The sequence below is a fragment of the Trifolium pratense genome, linkage group LG4 (assembly GCF_020283565.1).
Source record: "Trifolium pratense cultivar HEN17-A07 linkage group LG4, ARS_RC_1.1, whole genome shotgun sequence".
Taxonomy (NCBI): Eukaryota; Viridiplantae; Streptophyta; class Magnoliopsida; order Fabales; family Fabaceae; genus Trifolium; species Trifolium pratense.
This window is the reverse complement of record NC_060062.1, coordinates 49117617-49139200: the sequence shown is the minus strand read 5'-3', so window position 1 is coordinate 49139200 and position 21584 is coordinate 49117617. Positions and strand designations below refer to the sequence as shown.

At 35.2% G+C, this 21584-nt stretch overlaps 3 protein-coding genes across 3 annotated transcripts; all 3 read right to left on the bottom strand.

Annotated features, from left to right (window-relative positions):
- Positions 1–12725: 12725 nt before the first annotated feature.
- Positions 12726–14590, bottom strand: LOC123921351 (S-adenosyl-L-methionine:benzoic acid/salicylic acid carboxyl methyltransferase 3-like). The gene is made up of 4 exons (XM_045973848.1): positions 14516–14590; positions 13894–14298; positions 13541–13795; positions 12726–13052 (listed from the first exon to the last, which is right to left on the bottom strand). The coding sequence occupies exons 1-4, from the start codon at positions 14588–14590 to the stop codon at positions 12726–12728; spliced, it is 1062 nt and encodes a 353-aa protein (XP_045829804.1).
- Positions 14591–16834: 2244 nt separating this feature from the next.
- Positions 16835–17395, bottom strand: LOC123922816 (uncharacterized mitochondrial protein AtMg00810-like). Its single transcript, XM_045975502.1, has one exon. The coding sequence runs from the start codon at positions 17393–17395 to the stop codon at positions 16835–16837; it is 561 nt and encodes a 186-aa protein (XP_045831458.1).
- A 462-nt stretch (positions 17396–17857) lies between these two features.
- Positions 17858–18232, bottom strand: LOC123922814 (uncharacterized mitochondrial protein AtMg00820-like). Its single transcript, XM_045975501.1, has one exon. The coding sequence runs from the start codon at positions 18230–18232 to the stop codon at positions 17858–17860; it is 375 nt and encodes a 124-aa protein (XP_045831457.1).
- Between the last annotated feature and the right edge of the window lie 3352 nt (positions 18233–21584).

Sequence of the window (21584 nt, the reverse complement as noted above, 5' to 3'; positions counted from 1 at the left end):
GTAGTGTTTATATATCACAAGTTGGCAACCAAGGGTGTGCCCTTGGGGTACCCACTTTTGTAAGAAAGGGAGACCACACACAATGTTGAATATCACACGCGCCGCCGTCCGACCGGCCGGCTCGGTTCGGGCCGGGCTTGAGCTTGGGCGATATATTAATTTTTTAATACTAAGAAAAAAGAAATTTAAACAGATTTTCAAATATGTTAAACGGTCAAAAACGTGTGCCTTCAGTTCCTGAAAAACCTCTGATTCCAGCTCCCTACTTCATTTCTTCAGTTTTTAGACACTTCTTTTTCTCTGCATTCTGAGAAAACTGCTTCTTTCCTTCTCCTTTTTCTTTCCTCGAAATTATTTTGTTGTTTCAAAATTTGAACGGTTGTAAACCGTATAATTGATATTCGTATATCAATTAGAGTGGTTCGAAAATTCGTACCATATTTGGTGTTATTCTGACCGATACTACAGTGCAGTAGTTCATCGGTATTTATTTGATAAACGGCTGTTTTATCCTGAGGACTTCGCGGTTGATATACTACAGTGCACTTCTTCGAGTAGTTCCGCGAAACGTCTTAAAGAAAGCGACCTAGTACGCGACTCAGCCAATAATTTGTGTCTTTGCCAATTTTGAAAATTCGTTTTTCTTGTTTTTATAAACTCAGTAAAACCGTTTTACAACAGTATACTATATATATACTCCCTCTGTTTCAAAATATAAAAGAAAATTGGTCAAAAAAAATTATCAAATACATTAATATTTTTGGACTAATTTTCCCTTATAATTTGGGCCGAAGAGAGTAGAACATTTGTTTTTTCATATAACGTGATTCATTATTATGGACCTTTAAACAATTGTAGTATATGTGGACTCTAATTATTAGTTTTTTAAGAAAAAAAACTAGTTTATACTCCAATATGGAGAGTTATATTGAGTTTTGTTCACCACAACAACTTTATTCTTACTATTTTTATAAGTTTAGGGTAGTTGTGAGTCATGGGAGAAGGGTTTGCAATTTTTCCATGCAAAAATTGTAGTCGATGAGGGTTTGCAATTTTTCCGTGCAAAAATTGAAGTTGAGATGGTTTGCAATTTTAGTCCTTATAAAAAATTGCAATTATGGGAAAGAGTTTGATAGGGTGCAATTTCGCCTTGTAAAAATTGCAGATTTAATTTTATATTATTGCAGATTTAGTAGTAAAATATTATTGTGAATTGATTTTGTTTGATTTTATTTATTTGTTGAAGATTCGATTTGTTTTTATGTATTGTGTGGAAATTTTATTATTATTTTTCCCAACAGTTTTTACTCTACATATATTATATTCTATGCATTTTTTGCATGTCAGATATGAGTCAAATTGACGCATAATTGTTGGCCCCCAATTTATGTGATGTCTAGAATTACACGTTGCATGCTTTGATATCCAAATCTGAAAAGGATAAGGGACGGACGGAGTGGTTTTGTGATAATGTCATTAATTGTAATCAATTGGAAATTCATCTCAATATATAAATTTCCAATTGCATGTTTTACATGCTCTATACATTTATATTTGATATTTTTGAATATATTGAAAAAAGGTTTCAAGAGTCATGTATAACACTATGGTATTTCCTAGATCTCTAAATGTAAGTATTTAAGAGGAATTTTGCCGTATAAAAAGAATTAGCGGCGCAACTTCTTATTCATATACCTTCTATTCAAGTGTAATTATCTTAAACTTAAAATATATAATATTGTTAAGAATTGATAATTCATCTTGAATTTAGTTTGTTAGATGTTTTGAATAAGAGTTAGTTACAACTAACTTGTTAGTTAAGTTTGTTAGTAACTAACTAGGTTAGTTAGGAATTGGTTAGGCCTAGGGTTAAGCTTGCTTGTTGTACAAGCTTCCCTATAAATGCATTAGAGTGCATTCATTTGTAATCACTTCTTTTGGCCCAATAAGGATGAATAAAAATTCTCTATTTTCCTTAAGTTTCATAATCAATTCATAAACCAAAAGCATCAATAAGCTTCATCTTGATTAAACACAGTTTTTGCAAAACTGTGTGTGTGCTCAAGCTCAAGTCCTCTCGCCTATGAGCTTGCCTGCACTTGTGCGTGCCTGTGCCTGCAAACAAGCCTGCTGAGCCTGCAGCTTGTGCTGGTGAACCAAGCCATTCTTGCCTCTGTTGCGCCAACAATTGGCATCAAGAGCCTGGTTCAATCACAGGAACAAGAGTGAATTGTGAAGGAATCAACTGGAGAAACACAAAGTGAGCTGTGTAGATTGATTTCTTGAAGATTCAAGATGAATACCCAAGGTTTTAGTACGAACATTCTGATTCTTGATGGAAAGAATTGGGACAGATGGAGTGCAGTGATGAAGTCTTTATTTGGAGCACAAGAGTGTCTTGAGGTTTTTGTGAATGGATACGATGAGTTGGAGCAAATCCAACTAATGATCAGAGAAACACATACAAAGAAAACAAGAAAAAAGACTGTAAGGCTTTGTTCTATATCCAGCAGAATTGTGATGCACATCATTTTGAAAAGATTTCAAAATCTACTAAGTCCAAAGAAGCTTGGGATATACTTGAAGGTTACCATGATGGTGGTATCAAGGTCAAGAAGGTGAAATTGCAGGCGTTTAGAAGGCAATACGAGTCTATGGTGATGGAAGAGGATCAAAAAGTAAGTGATTTCTTCTCAAAACTACTTGCACTTGTTCATCAAATGCAAAATTATGGAGAGACTGTCACTGATGAAATGGTAGTAGAGAAAGTGCTCAGATCCTTAACTCCAAACTTTGATAATGTAGTAATAGCTATAGAGTATGTGAAAGATACAGCTACTATGAAAATTGAGGAATTGCAAAGTGCTTTGGAAGCACATGAGATTAAAGTACTCAGTAGAGGTTCAGAAAAAGTCAATCAACAAGCCCTGCAAGCTCAAACCAACAAGAAAGAAGATAATGGCAAGAATTATAAAAAGAAAGGCAAAGATAAACCAAAGTGGCTTAAAGATCAGAGTTCAAAAACTGATGACAAAGCTGAATCTTCTAAAGGAGGAGGTTTTGTCAAAGGTAAAAACAAGAAGAAGAACTTTGATAAAAGCAAGGTGAAGTGCTACAATTGTGAAAAGCCTGGCCATTTTGCAAATGAATGTTGGTACAAGAAAGATCAACAAGAGGCCAATGTAGCAGAAGAAAGTGATGTTAAGTCAGTCTTGATGATGGCTACCATAGGAGATGAATGTGAGAAAAATGAAGAGTGGTTTCTTGATTCAGGGTGCTCAAACCATATGACACCACATAGAGAATGGTTAACCAATTTTGATGCAAGCAAAAGGTCTAGTATAAAGCTAGCAGATGGCAGAAAACTTGCTGCTGAAGGTATTGGTAACATAGTGATCAAAAGCAAGAAGGGAGGCAAAGTGATCATCTCTGAAGTGTTATATGTCCCTGGTATGAACTGCAATCTACTTAGTCTAGGTCAATTGGTGCAAAGAGGGTTCTCTGTGAGCATGGAGGACAATGCACTGAAGCTGTTTGACAAAATGAAGAACTTGATCTTGATGTGCAGCTTGTCAAACAACAGAACCTACAAGTGTAAAATCTCAAGTGTAGATATGATGTGCATGTCTACCACAGTGATTGATGAGATTGAAGCACTTTGGCACAAAAGGTATGGACACTTGAACTATAGAAGCCTCAGTGATTTCAATTCTAAGGAATTGGTGTATGGTTTGCCTAAGTTCAAGACAAAGAAGTCCATATGTGAGATATGTGTGAAGAGTAAGCACAGTAGAAAAGCTTTTGTAGCTGAAATGCCTAAGAGAGCTAGTGCTGTATTGCAAGTTATTCATAGTGACATTTGTGGTCCATTTGAAGTTGCTTCATTAGGGGGAAGCAAGTATTTCATTACATTTGTTGATGAATACAGCAGAATGATCTGGTTATACACTTTGAAGTTAAAGAGTGAAGCTTTAGTAGTGTTCAAGAAGTTTAAAGTCTTAATTGAAAAAGAAAGTGAGAAATCAATTAAGATCTTAAGAACTGATGGTGGTGGAGAGTATACCGATCAAGAGAATTTGAGAACTTCTGTACTAATCAAGGCATTACACATGAAGTCACTGCTCCATACACACCACAACACAATGGACTAGCAGAAAGAAGAAACAGAACATTGTTAGATATGGCAAGAAGCATGATTAAGCAGAAGAATTTTCCACACAAGTTCTGGGGTGAAGCAGTACTTACTGCAGCCTACATTCTGAACAAATGTCCTACAAAGAAACTGAAAGTTGTGCCAGAGGAAGCTTGGTGTGGGAGGAAGCCAAGTGTGAAACATCTCAAGATTTTTGGTTCATTATGCTATAAGCATGTGCCAGATGCTAGAAGAACCAAACTTGAAGATAAAAGTGAAATAATGATACTTATAGGGTATCATCCAACTGGTGCCTACAAGCTATACAATCCAGTTACTCAGAAGGTTCACATTAGCAGAGATGTAATTGTGAATGAAGAAGAGAAATGGAAATGGGAGAAAGAACCAGTGTATAGCAGTGAACTACAATCAACCTTCATCTATCCAAGTTCAAGTGATGAATTTGATGGAGGGGATAAAGGTGAGCCAGCTGCTGAAAGTATTCAGAATAAAGGTACAGAAAGTGATGGTAATATGAATTTATCAAGTGATGATGATGATAGGATTCATATGATTGCAAGAACTCAGAGAACCAAACGTGTACCGGCTAGATTGAATGACTGTGAAGTTACTCAAGACAATGCAGTGAATGATGAGGGTGATCTCATTCACTTTGCATTACTAGCTGATTCTGAACCATTGAACTACAGAGATGCTTTGAAAAGTAATGTGTGGAAGAGGGTTATGGAAGAAGAGCTTAAGTCAATTGAGAAAAATTAGACTTGGAAGCTAGTTGACTTGCTAGACAAGACAAAGAGAATTGATGTGAAATGGGTGTTCAAAGTGAAATTGAACCCTGATGGCACAATTTCAAAGCATAAAGCAAGGTTAGTTGCTAGAGGATTCTTACAAAAACATGGAATTGACTACAATGAAGTGTTTGCACCAGTTGCAAGAATTGAAACTGTGAGGTTGGTTGTAGCATTGGCCTGTAAGAACAAATGGAGCCTGTACCATCTGGATGTGAAGTCAGCATTTCTGAATGGTCCACTTGATGAGGAGGTATATGTGTCACAACCACCAGGCTTTGAAATAAAAGGGAAGGAAGCAATGATGTATAAGCTGTATAAGGCTCTATATGGCTTGAAACAGGCTCCTCGAGCATGGAACAAAAGGATTGATGACTTTCTGATTCAGATAGGGTTCAAAAAATGTGCTGCTGAGTTTGGTGTATATGTACATTGCCCTAAAGATGAAGATATTGTCATAATCTGCTTGTATGTTGATGATTTGCTCATAACTGGAAGTAAAATTGCAGAAATTGCAAAAGTGAAAGATAAGCTCAAAAGTGAATTTGAAATGTCTGATCTTGGTGAACTTTCATTCTTTCTGGGAATGGAATTTATGAGAAGAGAAGATGGTATAGTAATGCACCAGCAGAAGTACATTGGTGAATTACTTGAAAAATTTGAAATGGAAAGCTGCAATTCATTGTCAAATCCATCAGAGACAAACACAAAATTTGATGAGTGCTCAGATGAAGAGAAGGTTGATCCAACTGTGTTTAGGCAAATAGTTGGCTCATTGAGGTATGTGTGCAACAGTAGGCCTGATATATGCTATGCTGTAAGTGTTATTAGCAGGTTTATGCATGATCCAAGGAAGTCTCAAATGATAGCTGCTAAGAGAATCCTCAGATATCTTAAAGGTACTTTGGAAATTGGTTTGCTATTCCCTATTGGTACAAACAGTGCAGGGAGTACTTTGATAGGGTATTTTGATAGTGATTGGTGTGGAGACATAACTGATAGGAGGAGCACATCAGGGTATGTTTTCAAGTTCAATAATGCTGCAATATCTTGGTGTACAAAGAAACAAGCTGTGACTGCTCTCTCATCTTGTGAAGCTGAGTATATAGCAGGCACATTTGCAGCATGTCAAGCAATTTGGTTGAATTCAGTAATGATAGAAATCAAATGTGAACCAGTGAAGCCTCTAATCCTAAGGATTGATAATAAGTCTGCTATAAGCCTTGCTAAAAATCCAATCTCACATGGCAAGAGTAAACACATTGCTACCATATTTCATTTCATTAGAGAACAAGTGACAAATGGTATGATTGAAGTGCAGTACTGTCCAACTGAGGTACAACTTGCAGATGGTTTTACAAAGGCTGTGAAACTTGACAGGTTTGAATTTTTAAGGAGGAGCTTAGGTCTGGTTGTTTGTAATTCAAGCATGAATTAAGGAGGAGTGTTAAGAATTGATAATTCATCTTGAATTTAGTTTGTTAGATGTTTTGAATAAGAGTTAGTTACAACTAACTTGTTAGTTAAGTTTGTTAGTAACTAACTAGGTTAGTTAGGAATTGGTTAGGCCTAGGGTTAAGCTTGCTTGTTGTACAAGCTTCTCTATAAATGCATTAGAGTGCATTCATTTGTAATCACTTCTTTTGGCCCAATAAGGATGAATAAAAATTCTCTATTTTCCTTAAGTTTCATAATCAGTTCATAAACCAAAAGCATCAATAAGCTTCATCTTGATTAAACACAGTTTTTGCAAAACTGTCACTACAAGAAAATCTGCGTTTAGCTACGAAGCCACTTGTAGCTAATGCGTAGCTAATCGCTAGTAAAACAGTGTTTGCTACGCATTTGTTGTGAATTAGCTGCCGTATAGGTCCTAGCATGGATTGGGCGGCAAATCATCTAGAAAAATATTTCCTAGCTAATTTGCAACTAATATATAGGAAATCCTAGCTAATTCCCAATTAATACATAGTTAAATATTGTTGAAAAGGTTATGTTTCCTAACTAAATCGCTAGGACATTGTCACAACAATTTCGCAATAAATCTCTAGCTACATATTCCTAGCAATTTCGCAGCCAAATTCAAGCATTTTAGAAAAAAATTATAATTATAAAAGGCTAATTACAATGAATCCATTCCTAAAACCAACCTAATTGTTAATTAATTATCATCCATCAAAATACCTAAGTTAAATGTGCATGATATACTCTCATTACATCTTATTACCGGCAAATGAAACAAATATGCATGTTATACTTAAAGATATTGATGATACTTTAAATCCAATCTAAACTATACATTTTAATATTAAAACCATAAACATGTAGAAGTGAAATTGATTAGTGTTAATAAACACATGAACAGAACTAATGCAATGCATAATTTGAACATGAAATTGATTAGCAAAGTAAATATATTGATCTATTTAATGCCTCGGGTTATCAAGAATTCAGAACTAAGTAAAAAGAAAAGTTCAATTTACCCAAAACAAATTCATGTGCTTCAAGGGAAAGCCGAGACTGATCACTCTTCATCAACTACAAAACAAAGGGATAGACATGAGGATATTTACCTAACATTTGACAAGGAATTAGCAGCTTCAACCCAAGAGTTCGAGGAAGCATTGTATGAACAAACCTCATCAATAGCATCTAGCCAATATGCTTCTTCGTCATCTAAATGCTCCATAGGTATTAGTTCAGAGGACCTGAAAAGAAAATGTACATGTTAGTAAAGCTCATGTCAAATTGTCGTTTCAAATTTTCAATTGCGCTTTCAATTTATTTGTGTACATTGCATGACAAGCATCTAGCCATTATGTTCCCAATCTGAAATTCGGACACCTAATTAACAGACCCGTGATAGATCCAACCCTCAAAGTCAAAAGAACATGATCAAGATATGTCACATCTTGGATTTACCTCTGGTCTTGGATTAAGGACCCCACCGGACATTCCAAGTTGAAACATCTACAAGCCATATGCTACAATTGTATTTACTGTAAGAAACAAAGCACTGATTTTAATGAATTGAATCAATAGTAAACATACAATTATGCCCTAATGATAATAATAATAATAGTAGCGATCGAAGTAAAATTTTACATTAAAGTCACAGGAGACACTGACTATAATTCTATTGAACTACTAAATCTGAATCATCATGAGGAGCTCGTAGCAACTGCGCAAATGCCTGCAAAATATTTGACTCAAATTAACTAAATTGGCAATTTTGTTAATAGCAGATGGCCATAGCATGGATTTCCTAATTAAGACCTTCATTATGCCCCAAATAGTTCAAAATTTGTATAATTTTGTGAAACATTTATCAAAGGAAAGTTTTTCAACAAAAACATAAAACCATGCTCGGTGGCACTGATCTTACCTTCACATTGAACTAATTAATGTTTTATTCTCTGGATTATTTCATTCTTACCAAGATGTATTGATCCTACTACTCCTAAAATAATCTAAACAAACAAATCACAAAGTCTTTGAGACTAACAAGGCCCGATAAACTGAAAACTGATGCCTAACTTCAACATTGTAGAAGCTGAAAATACATCCCTATTCTGAAATTTAACCTTAAGCACGTGCACCTTACTGAACTTAATCTTGTCCTAACAATGAAACTATGCCAAAATACTAAAATGATTTCACCTATACTCATATACTTTCACAATGTTATATTGTCCCCATCAGCTGGATACCCTTGTTCTCCCATAGAAAAATTCTGATCAGAATTAACTAGCAGATACGATATTTTTTTCTTTTTTTTACGGGTGACTAGCAGACATGATATTTATTTTTTTACGGTGACTAGCAGACATGATATTTATTTTTTTACTGTAACTAGCAGACACTATATTAGATTAGCAACATATCCGAAGAATACCTGATGTTCTGGTTCATTATGATATCCAGCTTTGCGCCATTGACAATGGTTGAACCATGAAAAATAGCGATTGTGAAAAACGAGTACAAAAGCAGAACCCTGTCTGCAATGGCTGCGACATCGAGAAGGTCAGGCTCAGGACCAGAATGGAACGAATACGAAATCAATGAAGGCTGAACCATGACAACAGGATTGGTAACATTTTCCCGGTTTAGGATCATTTTAAAGTAAGCAGTCTCATCTAGGCTGTTGTTGAAGAACTGCAATAATATAATTAACGGAAAATAAATTAAACAATGTTGAAGTACAAATATAGCAGCAAGAAATATCAGCAGTGACAAACATTATTACAGGTCTGAAAACGTATACATGAACAAACTGAGAACGCCATAAGTGAACCATAAAGTGTACTACACATTGATACACTAATGTACTGCTACGATTAACATGAGTCGTATCTTATCTAATAATATGAAGGATGGAATCAAGAATTTAAGTGATTGACAGAGGGCTGCAAGGACTGAGGCAGCAAGCAGAGGAGAAGGCTGAAGGCAAAATAAAGTTCTCGAAATTTTGAGAGAAGACGAAAATCAGTTCTTGTAAAATTGATGAAAATGAACTGTTAAGTTACAAGAAAAAGTTATGATCTACTTATAGAGCTCTAAGGTTCACTTCTTTTATGATTTTAGGCTATCATAACTGAATATATAGTTAAATTAGTTACAACTTACAATTATATATTTAACTGAAAGAGAAATCATTTCTTTTATTTTATCAGTAAGAAGATACAAATAACAATGCAAGTGAAATTTCCTGTAAAAGGGAATGACACAGAAACCATAAAGAAATGGAGGACCTTAGATAACAATGTACAAGAATATTAAAGTTTGAATTTGAATAGAATATCATTGCAATAATTATTTGAGACAGACCTCTGAAATATACAAGCAATACTAAAATAAGCAATAATAAAATAGAATATCAATCTTGGATCGCTACTAACATACTATTATTATTATTATTATTATTATTATTTATTTTTCCAAAAGCCACTCTCAAACTAAAAACGAACCATATTAGTGATACAGTGAATTAAAAAATAGTGATACAGAGCTAAAAATCTTAACAAAACAATTCAGCCAACAATAGGGCATAATACAATGAACTAAACAATAGTTAGCAACAAAGTAGCTTACGGATTAATATCGCGGAGTACTGTGCCAGTAAAAAGCTATATAACTATGTGATCACTAAGTCAGCACATCAGATCAACAAGTGATATATCATAAATGTGAGAAGCTACTAGCTATTCAACTACGAAAAGTGAGTTCATTTTAGAACCATTAGGGAACTGTTGCATAGATACATATATTCCAAGAAGTACCTGAATTTATATGCTAATGGACTGTTAGCATCTTCAGGAAATGGAAGTCCACCACAGTATGAAGTGAAAGACTTTATTTTCCCCTTCTCCATGTGTGCCTCATCGATCATCTTCATTTCTATCATGTGATCTGGTCCAATCATTTTTTAGCCTTATCATAGACATCATTGAGACTATATAATTTTCTCCCCATAAATAAATAGTTGCATACAATATGCAAAGGTGATCATATCACAAATTGAGTTGTATTGGTTAACTTACCAAACCATATCGAAATTCACCTACACTAGAAAAAAGGCGATCATTATGAACATGTATAAAGGGATCGGTGACTCATTGCTCTCCCCAATCACAAGTCAGTAACAAATATACAGGGGAAATGATTGTATCACAGCAAAGTTTCTTGTAAGAATAAGAATCATGTATCATCTAAATACACGCCACTGGATATATCACTTATAGAATCAATCCAATAAGTATCATCTAATTCTATCTTATACATTAAAATGAATTTAGTGAACAAATTCAGTAACCTGAATTCAATCGGTACAAAACCTAAATAGAGAAATGAAAACAAAAACTGCCATAAAATATGTTCGATTGAAGGATTTTGTTGATGTGAAAAGAGATTCCAAAGGAGTTTTCTCTGTAAAGTCTTCTGTCACGTAATAACATGCAAATAATCAATGCTTAGTGAGTGGATCATTATGCAATTAAACAAGCATGAACTAGGAACCCTAATTTTCTGATTTTACAGTAGTGATTTCTAATTTAGATGAATGAGATGATGTGATTATTCGGTAATATGCAAAATAAAAACAAAATTCATAGTGTTCAAATCAAATCCAGAGCTCAATTAGAGTGTTGAAATGCCAAAAAAGAATAACAATCGCTGAAATCTAAATTAGAATGTTGAAATTTAACTTACGCAGAAATCAGAGAAGAATCGAGAACACCGTCAAATTTCAACGAAGAATAACAATCGCGAGGAAAGAGGAATGCGGCAAAGAGGATCGGAGAAGAGTGAAATCGGAGCAAATCGAAGGGTGAATGAGATCGGAGCAAAATCGGAGTGAGAGCGTTTGCAAAATCGGTGTCGCGATATTGATGATAACGGCTTCGTGTTCTGAGATTTTTACGCCAAAAAAAAAATATAAGGAGAATAGTAGTAATAACAGTACTTTGTAAATAGAGTAATAATATAAAATTAATTTCCATCAAATGGTTGTTAATATACTTGAAATTAACCAGGAACACGTTTCGTAGCACAATTATGGTAGCAAATTGCGTTTTTTCTTGTAGTGTGTGTGTGTGCTCAAGCTCAAGTCCTCTCGCCTATGAGCTTGCCTGCACTTGTGCGCGCCTGTGCCTGCAAACAAGCCTGCTGAGCCTGCAGCTTGTGCTGGTAAACCAAGCCATTCTTGCCTCTGCTGCGCAAACAAATATATGTACAAAAGAATTTACCTAAAATATATCGCAGTTGGTTTAGAACAAAAACATTTTTAGATCACTTATTAAATATAGATTGACGCTTTGATTTCTGTTATGTTATTTTGGCCGAAAAATAAGTAAACATTCATAAATTAAATTCATATTTTAATAGGTTCGGTGTCAGTTCTGACATCAAGTGGTTCTAGCTCCCTCCCGATCGCAGTTGCGGGAGATCGAACTGCGGTCCTCCCTATTAAGTTTAGCACCAATCACCACTGAATTAACTAACGATCGATTAAATAAAATTACTTTGTTTCATACACTTTGATCAGATGAAATTGATAAGTTAATGTATATTAGTAAAAAAAATAAAAATCATTATAAGTCACCACCATCCTTAACATTTCTCACACTCAATTTCTCTTCCGTAAAACGCAAATCGCAAGTTCCCGTACTCACACCACTGTGTAGTATTTGTGATTTTCACGGAAAGTGTAAAACATTATGTGATTTTCAGATTCAATGATTAGATATATTCACTAGCAATTTTTTTTCCAAAATTTAATATATGAATAATGGTTTGTCAAGACGAAAACCATGATTGAGATTTTCAAGGTTTAATAGGCATCAATATGATAGATTGCCTACAAAAACTCCTACCCAATTTTTCTAATGTACGAATACAAAATAGTAACACTTCTGCATGTTACGAAAACCATAATCTGGTAAGATTTCTTTAACGTCACTATGATAAGCACAAATATTACAAAAGATATAAAAGATATAAATAAGTAACATTTATCAAATGCTATACTAATGCCCTATTAAATGTTACTAAAGTCTTTTAGTAACACTTTTGAAATGTTACTAAATTGAAATATTAACATTTTTCTTGATTTAGTAACCTTTTAAAAAATGTTACTAAATCTGAAACTTGTTATAGCTAGTGGCTAGTAGAGACAAAGAGATTTGAAGAGACTAACCCAATGATACAGTGATCAACAGCATTATTCTCGTTTAAAAACTACCAATAAAATTCTAAAAAGGATAAAACCTAAACAAAAATGTTATTCCTTATGGCTTTCTAGTCAATACCATGGTAATATTGGTGATCTTAGCCTGCTCTTTGGGCATATGATCACTTACATTTTTTTGAAAGCGGTTAAAAAGCTCTTTAGTGACACTTTCACCAAAATGACTAACTAGTAAAGGTTCAGCTATAGCCCTTGTGCATTGTGCAGTATCGAATCCATTATCAAGTTCATAAAAATTTACTTGAGAAACATCCAATTGATCCATGTCAAATGATCCTTCGTTGAGAATTTCAGACTTCACTTCTGATGGATATGGATAATAGACAGGAACGTTGAAACTGTTGAATTTTTCTTCTTTTATAATTCCCTGAAGCATATATTGAATACTTGATATTAATATTTTTAAATTAATGTTTCAAATGTTTAAAAATGGGACAAGATCAAAACTATTGTCCATGTTACATGTGTGTGTATTGTCCAATTTTTTTTTCCACTACCTTTGGAAGGAGAAGGCTTGGCATTGCTCGATGCGATCCAATTAGCTTTGCAACAAGGGTTGTGTTTTGTTGTGTTTGAAAGTGATTCCCAATCTTAAGTGAATTCTATTTTGTCAAACAATTAATGTTGAGGGTTCAAAATTTAGTTCTCTTGTTGCTAGTATTAAAACAAGTTAAGCTTTGCTATCTAACTTTTTGAGGTTAAACTTGTTAGACACGCGACTATGGTCGGTTACTGGTCAACGAGGGCTTTGCTATCAATAAATCATGATCATGTGTAATATGGACCTAATATAGGGTTAGTAAATGTTTTGGTGATATAACTTATTCTCAATAATAAATATAAATTATAGTTTACCTTCGAGACCATATCATTAAGATCAGTAGCCATAAGTTCCCAAATGTAACAACAATCCTTGCTCCATGGTTCCTCGCTTTGTCTTCCGATTAAAGTTACAAATAGACGCCCCCCTTCCACTAATTCTTGGGCACGACACTTGAGAAAATGAGAGAAATCTATTTTATATTGCTCGTAGTAAGCCTTAATGACATTTGAGGGACTTGTGCTAGACAAATAAATGTTTCCTTTATTGTTCTCTACACCATTGGGAACCTAATTATTGTACCAATGAATTAAATCTATCAATAGAGAAAGTTGATTAAGGGTACATATAATGCAAACAAATAGAGAAAGAGTTAATATAAACAAACCTTAGATAGAAATTGAAGGCTATAAGAGGAATGGACAAAATGCATACTTTTATCAGGAAAAAGCCTGCTATAAAAGGAACCGGGAGCCCCAAAGATGTAGCAATGATCCATTTCAGTTTTGATTTCATTGCGTAGATTTTCCTTAAAGGTGTCGAGGGACTGAAATATAGTATTGAAGTCATTCCCAGGTAGATCGTTCAAAAAGATCTTATATTCGGGAGATTTATGATTCATTTCTTGACAAAGCTTTTCCACAACCTTCATAGTTTCTGAGATCACCAAGAAAGTGTTTGGTCCACAAGAACAACCCAAGTCTGCAATTGCTAAGCTTTTGGGAAGTGAATTGCGGTATAGGTTTGTTATGGCTTCGTCTCTCAAAGGTTTTGTCAAAGAAATCACCTTTCGCTGTAGATGTATACAACCAATGATTAAAATTTAGAGCACATAATGTATAGCAAACATTCTTAATTTTAGTTATGTAATTCTTTTGTTTCGTGAAATATTTTACTTATGAATAATGATAATACATTACAATTTTTTTAAAATGTAATCCCCATTTTTATTCTTTCTTAAATGATCATTGAATATTTTGCTTAGTGATATCAAATTTTTCGGATCATACCTGAAGTACAGAGTTGTTTGCATAGCTTTCTTCTCCGACGCCTCCATTCATGTGTAGTACCTGTGTTAAATCCATTAGTAATAATGTCTTTTATATTTCTTTGAGAGTTATTTTGCTTTTATGTTTATGCTTTAAATTAGTAGAGCTCATATGACACATATATAACATATTTATATTTATAGATGCATCATGCATGCATGTGGAAGTTACTAAAAAATTCACTTCTTTCAATCTTTGAAAGGAAAATACTATTTATAGCGAATGAGAGACACACTATTCCGCCAAACCACTTATTGTTTACTTTCTTCTTTTTCATCAAGTTTCCGTGAATTATGCAAAGCTCTTATTTTCAATGGATTATATTTAAATTGCGGTGTTTTAGTGATACTTTTCTTCTTTGCTATTGCTATATATGGAAAATGCTACTTATCGCGAGACCCGAATCACGAATTTGTCCCGAATGACGTGGCAACTGCTAGTGGCACCGATTTGCATCATCTAACCGTTCATTTAATACCCTGTTTGTCTCTTCTCTCTCATCTCATCCCCAACAACAACAGCCCCTTGTTTTTTTTAATGCAATTCTCTTTGCTCCTCTACTGAATTTCTTTCTCAAATTCTTGGCTGGTTGTTTTCCCTCTCTTTCATAATATTTCTCTCAAACTCTTGTAACAAAGATCTTTCTATTACCTCTCAAGACCAGCTAGTTGCTCAATTGGATTTTGTTGTTTCCTTGTTTGGACAAGATGGGGTTTTTAAAAGTAAAGATTTTGATAACAAATTGGGTTTAGAAAGTCTTTATTTTGAGAGTGTATCCAAGGAGATCATTGGGGAATTGGTTGGCTACAAAAGAGATTAATAAATTGAAGCTTCTAAATTGTAAAACAATGGACGGTTCTTACTTTGTTCTTTGTTTGCTGGGCAACAAATTAAGTTTGTTTAAACTTGCAGAGGATTGTAACTTTGGCCTCACTTCCATTTGTAGACATGAGCGGTGATGGCAAGCGGTTGCAATAACTTTTTAAGCAATATATTTTTATTTTTTTTGGATTTCGTGAAACATTCGTGAAGATTTTCCTCGCGATATATAGCAGCGCTGGCTATATATACATAGCAATGCTATACATCACAACAGAATGCCTCACGAATTTTCACGAATATTGCCTTTTGTTTTTTTGGTACGTACACGATTGCCTTTTTATTACTACCATGTATAGTTTAAAAACATTTTAATTTTTATTAAAATGAAAAGGCACACAGGTTTTGTTCGTGATGATACAATTTAAAGAAGCCCCATATCAATATAGCATTTAATTCACTCATGAGCAAAAAAGGGACTCAACTTTTGTGGTTTTATCAAAATAAATACTAAAAAGTTGCAACATATGCATTAAGGATTGTCAAATAAATTGGGTATCAATGGGGGTTTTATCGAAATTTTTAATTGAAAAATATCCCAAAATCAAACTCAAATTCAAATTTTAATCACTTGTGAATACGAAACCAGTTCATATAAGTTTGTTGCATTTCAAAGCCTGATTTATATTCAAGATTTAAACAAATCTTATCTTTTAGTGAAGTTAGTTTTAAAACAAACAAAATCATATATATCATCTATAATTTTGGAGCAGATCAAATCTTAGTACATTGGAGAAGAGCCCAGAATTTGCAACACTATTTAAAGATATACTCAAGTCTAACGTTTTAAAGTGTGCAATATAATTGAAGATCATAGTGATAGGGTATAGTTTTAGAGTCTTTCTTGTGTTGTTTGTGTACCAGCTCTAGCGCCCAAATTTATATTCAAAGGCATAGAGTTTTTGGTCTTAGTTGAGTTGTAATTCAACATTCTTTGAACTGTACATTGATTGAGTTGATCACTAGGGTTAGTGATTGAAGGTCATTAGGAAGAGGCTTTGAACAAGGGTGCTCAAGTAAGACTAATTTTACTAGTACTATTTATAGGAAAATATTTCGATGTTTATTATTGATCATCATTCATCAGGCTGTATAATACAGAGGAATTATAAGTTGTATATTAGGAAACTAATTATGCCTCATCAATACAAATATATCCTTACTAATGTATCATAACTGTACAATATATTTTCTAAAAATAAACATGTTATGTCAATGTTCTGTCACACCCCCGCAGTTGTAGCGGGAGGTTGTCGTACGCTTAAATTGTCTCGGAAATCTTGAAAGAGTACTAGTGGAAGACCTTTGGTGAAGATATCCGCAATTTGAAAGCGCGATGGAACACGTAGGACGCGTACCTGTCCACGAGCTACTTTTTCTCGTACAAAATGAATGTCCATCTCAATATGTTTTGTACATTGCGCTAACATTGTCACAATATACTACAGTGGCTTTGTGGATCAGACAATGTAGTTCTAGGAGTAGGTTACGTAACCAACATGAGTCAGAAACTACATTGGCAACACCTCGATACTCAGCTTCAGAACTAGACCATGACAATGTAGGCTGGCGCTTAGAGGACCATGAGAGTAAGTTGTCTCCAAGGAAAACACAATAACCTGATGTAGACCGTCTAGTGTCGGGACATCCACCCCAATCAGCATCTGTATAAGAAATCAGTGATGTAATATATGATGGATAAAGATGTAAATAGTAGTGACTAGTACCCCGAATGTAGCGTAGAATGCGTTGAAGAGCTTGCATGTGGTCGTCCACTGGGTCATGCATAAATAAACATATCTGTTGCACTGCATACGAGATATCTGGTCTTGTGAAAGTAAGATATTGAAGAGCACCGACAAGACTACGGTATAAGGATGGATCTTCATATGGAGTGTTGGCATTGGAGTTGAGCTTTGGTTTAGTGTCAACTGGAGTGGGACATGATTTGCAAGATGACATGCTCGCTCGTTCAAGAATATCATTTGCATACTTTTTTTGAGATAGAAATAGACCACCAGCATATCGAGTAATAGCAATGCCAAAAAACTAACTCAGCCGTCCCAAGTCTTTCATAGAAAATTCAGAACTGAGTCGAGAAATGATAGACTTGCGAAGATCATCAGAGGATGTGGTGAGAATGATGTCGTCCACATAAAGAAGATAGGTCATGTGTGTATCTTTTCGGTAGATAAAAAGAAAGTTGTCAGACTTGCTTTGAGAGAATCCGATAGAATAAACATAATCTGCAAAACGTTTGTACCATGCTCGTGGAGCTTGCTTGAGCCCATACAATGATTTTCGTAAATGGCACATGTGATGACGATGATTCAGATCCTTGAGACCCAACGGTTGATGCATATACACTATTTCGTTAAGTTTACCATGTAAAAAAGGATTATTGACGTCTAATTGATGAATTGGTCATGCTTTTGATAAGGAAAGACTCAATATTGTTCGGATAGTGGCTGGTTTAACAACCGGACTGAAAGTTTCGCCACAATCGATGTCAACCTGTTGACCTGCACCATTACCTACAAGTCGGGCTTTATGCCTCTCAAAAGAACCGTCAGATTTTTCTTTATGTCTAAAAATCCATATAGAACGAATAGCATTTGTGTCAGGTGGACGGGGTACTAAATCCCACTTCTTATTTTGAATGAGAGCATTGTATTCATCATCCATAGCCATTTTCCAATTAGGATCTTTTAGTGCTAACACAGGGTTACGAGGGAGAGGAGATTTAGTTACATGGGTGTGGAGATTGATGTTTTTTTTTGTTGGGCTTAAAAATGCCATGTTGGCTCCTTGTAACTGGTTTGTTGTCGGAACTAAGGGTAGGCTGGTAAATGGGAGGAAGTGGGACAGTTGGTGAAGTAGGTATGGAAGGCAATGGGTCGGCCGATTGAGAGCTAGCTTGGGCCGGGTTTGGTATTTGGGTGGGGTGTGTTAGCACAGATTGGGGTGGTAGCTGAGTCGATGAGGAAAGTTGGGTCGATCTAGATAGATGAGGTGGTGGGGAATGTTGCTGAGTGATGTGGGCAAGTGTCATTGGATTAGAGTCAGGTTCAGTAATAATATGATTTATTATGTAAGGTGATAATTCATTATCAGATGATTGATAATTTTTGGGATTGGAATTTTGCAACTTAGAAAAGGGAAATTCCGTTTCATCAAATATGACATGACGACAAATGATAATTTTATGTAGTGATAAATCATAGCATTTGTACCCGTGATGATTTGAAGGATATCCTAAAAAGACGCATGGGGTGGAACTAGATTGAAGTTTATTTATGGTAGTTGATGGAAAAAGGGGGTAACATAAACAACCAAAGACTCTTAGATGCGAGTAGGATGAGTCTTTTGGAAAAAGAATTTTGAGAGGTGATTGATAATTCAACTTTTTATTTGGTAAAATATTCAATAGATAAGTTGCAATTTGTAAAGCATGGTGCCAAAAACTTTGTGGTAAATAAGCATGAATTAGTAAAGTTCAAATGATATTATTAATGGAACGGATTTTTCGCTCAGCTTTGCCATTTTGAGATAAAGTATGAGGATACGAGAAACGAAATGAAATTTCATTTGCTTCACAGAGTTTTTGAAAATTATTATTGACATAATCTCTACCATTATCACATTGGATGTTTTTAACTTCCCTATGAAATTGAGTTTTAATATATGCTCTTAACTTTTCAAAAGTTGAAAAAACTTGAGATTTATGTGAAATTGGGTAAGTCCACAAGAAATTCGAATAGTCGTCCAAGTAGAACACATAATATTTATGACCGGAAGTACTCAATACGGGAGATGTCCAAACATCACTATGTAATATATCAAAAGGCATTGTAAATCAATAAATGACATTTTAATATGTTTACCAAGAGGACAAGAATGACAAAAAGTTGAATTTAACTTTGAAGTAGGAATACAATCAATCATTTTATTTTTCCCAAGAGAATCTAAAATAGAGGCTCCTGAATGACCCAAATGTTTATGCCAAACGGAAGTAGATAAAGCTGCAAACTCAGAAGGAAAGATGTTTTTATTTTTGGTTATGTCGGTGATTGAATATAGCTGGCCTTGACTCTCACATCTCATTAGAATCGTCCCCATCTGAAAATCCATCACAGAAAAACCAAACGGATCAAATTCAACAGAAACATGGTTAGCGGTAGTGAATTTATGAACAAAAATTAAATTTTTAATCAATTTCAGTGCATGGAGGACATTTGATAAAGCTAATGGAGGGTGAAGGAGGGGGGGGGGGGGGGGGGGGTAAGTTAGCATTTCCAAAACCATGAATCGGAACTGAATGACCATTTCCTACGATAATACTATTATTTTTGCTCAGATTAAAATAAGATGAGAGATTACCATGTGTGGATGTCATATGAGATGTTGCTCCGGTGTCCATGTACCAAGATGGGTCAGACTAAGCAAGATGAAGAGTGTGGAGAGCAGTTTCAATATCTGTTGGGCTTGACCCAGTTGCAGTGAAGGCAGTAGGTGACTTAGGTCCAAGAATGCCATTTTGTTGAGTTTTTGGGTTAGCATTGGGCTTATTCCAAAAAGATGGATAAGGGCATGGAGGAGGGGCCTAAGTAGGATATTGTGGCCACTGCCAAGGAGCTTGTTGTTGCTGTTGCCAGTAGAAACTTTGTCCACGTCCACCACCTCCTGATGGCTGCCAGCCACTGCCTCCGTTGTTACCACGTCCGCCTCTGCCGGAGTTTCTCCCCTTGTAACCGCGATCCCGTCCCCGATTATTGTTGCCGCAACTGTTATTGTTGTTGTTGCTGGGAGCACGTGCAGGATTAACAGTAGAAGAGGTGGAAGAAGATGAATTGTCATCTTGTGATTTCACTAGCAAGGCTTCTTGAGATGAGGTAGTGCTGGATTCGCGTGCAACACGTTGTGCTATGGTTGATTCTTCTAGTTCCAACCGTTTCAAATTGCGTCAAGGTATCGTGTTGCTGAATGAACGTGACGAATCCTGCACATGTGTCGGTGAGTCCGGAAAGTATTTTTAACACAAGACAAGTGTTGTTCACGGGAGAATCAACGTTTGCAAGCTGACCAGAGAGTAATTTGAGGCGATTACAGTAGGCTTTGGTGGACGGAAAATCTTCCAAATTCGTGTTGGTGAATTGATGTTCGAGGAGGACTGCTCTCGAATGCTTGTTATCTTGAAACATAACAGTAATTCTTTTCCAACAATTTTCAACCGTATCGTTGATTACCAGGATGGAACTGAGAATATCCTAGGTTACGGTGGCATACATCCACTGCAAAACGACCGCGTCGAGACGGTTCCATAGATCGGGATCATTTTTCTTTGTGTCTTCTGCTTTTTGTTTTTCTGTTTCATGAATGGGAGGGATGATATGATCAAGCACGTTATGAACACGAGCTTGAACTTGAAACAATGCAGACCATGAGAGATAGAGGCTTCAATCGTTGTCCAACGTGATTGGATTGATGGATTTCACATTGGTGATTCCAAAAGCTGAGTGGAATTTGGGCTATTGTGTTGCTGCTGCAGATGACGTGGGATTGACCATGGATGTAGGCAAGGGAGAGTTTGAGTGGTGCGGAAGAATGGGAGTGGCAGCTAGGAGAAAAGGTTGATCGAAAACCTAGCTGATACCATATAGGAAAATATTTCGATGTTTATTATTGATTATCAGGCTGTATAATATACAGGAATTACAAGTTGTATATTAGGAAACTAATTATGCCTAATCAATACAAATATATCCTTACTAATCATAATTGTACAATATATTTTCTAAAAATAAACATGTTATGTCAATGTTCTCTCACTATTAATAGTGATTTTCCTTTTTTTGTGTTGGAAGCCCCCTAGAGTAGGTAAAGTTGAACCGAACTAGGTTACTAGTTTCTTTGTGTTCTTTATTGCTTTATTTATTATTTATTAGCTTGTTGTCATATAGTGTCATCGTGTTAAAAAGTTGTACACGTTGTCTAAGACAGCGTGTCTTACATATGTCATTTGAGAAGAACATAATTTTAGAATGTCTAAAGTTGTGTTGCTAAAAGTGAAGGCCCCTTGGGCTGAAGATTCGCTAATCACAATTAAAACAGGGTTAGAGTTGTTTTGGAGTTGTTATATTTGAGAAGTGTT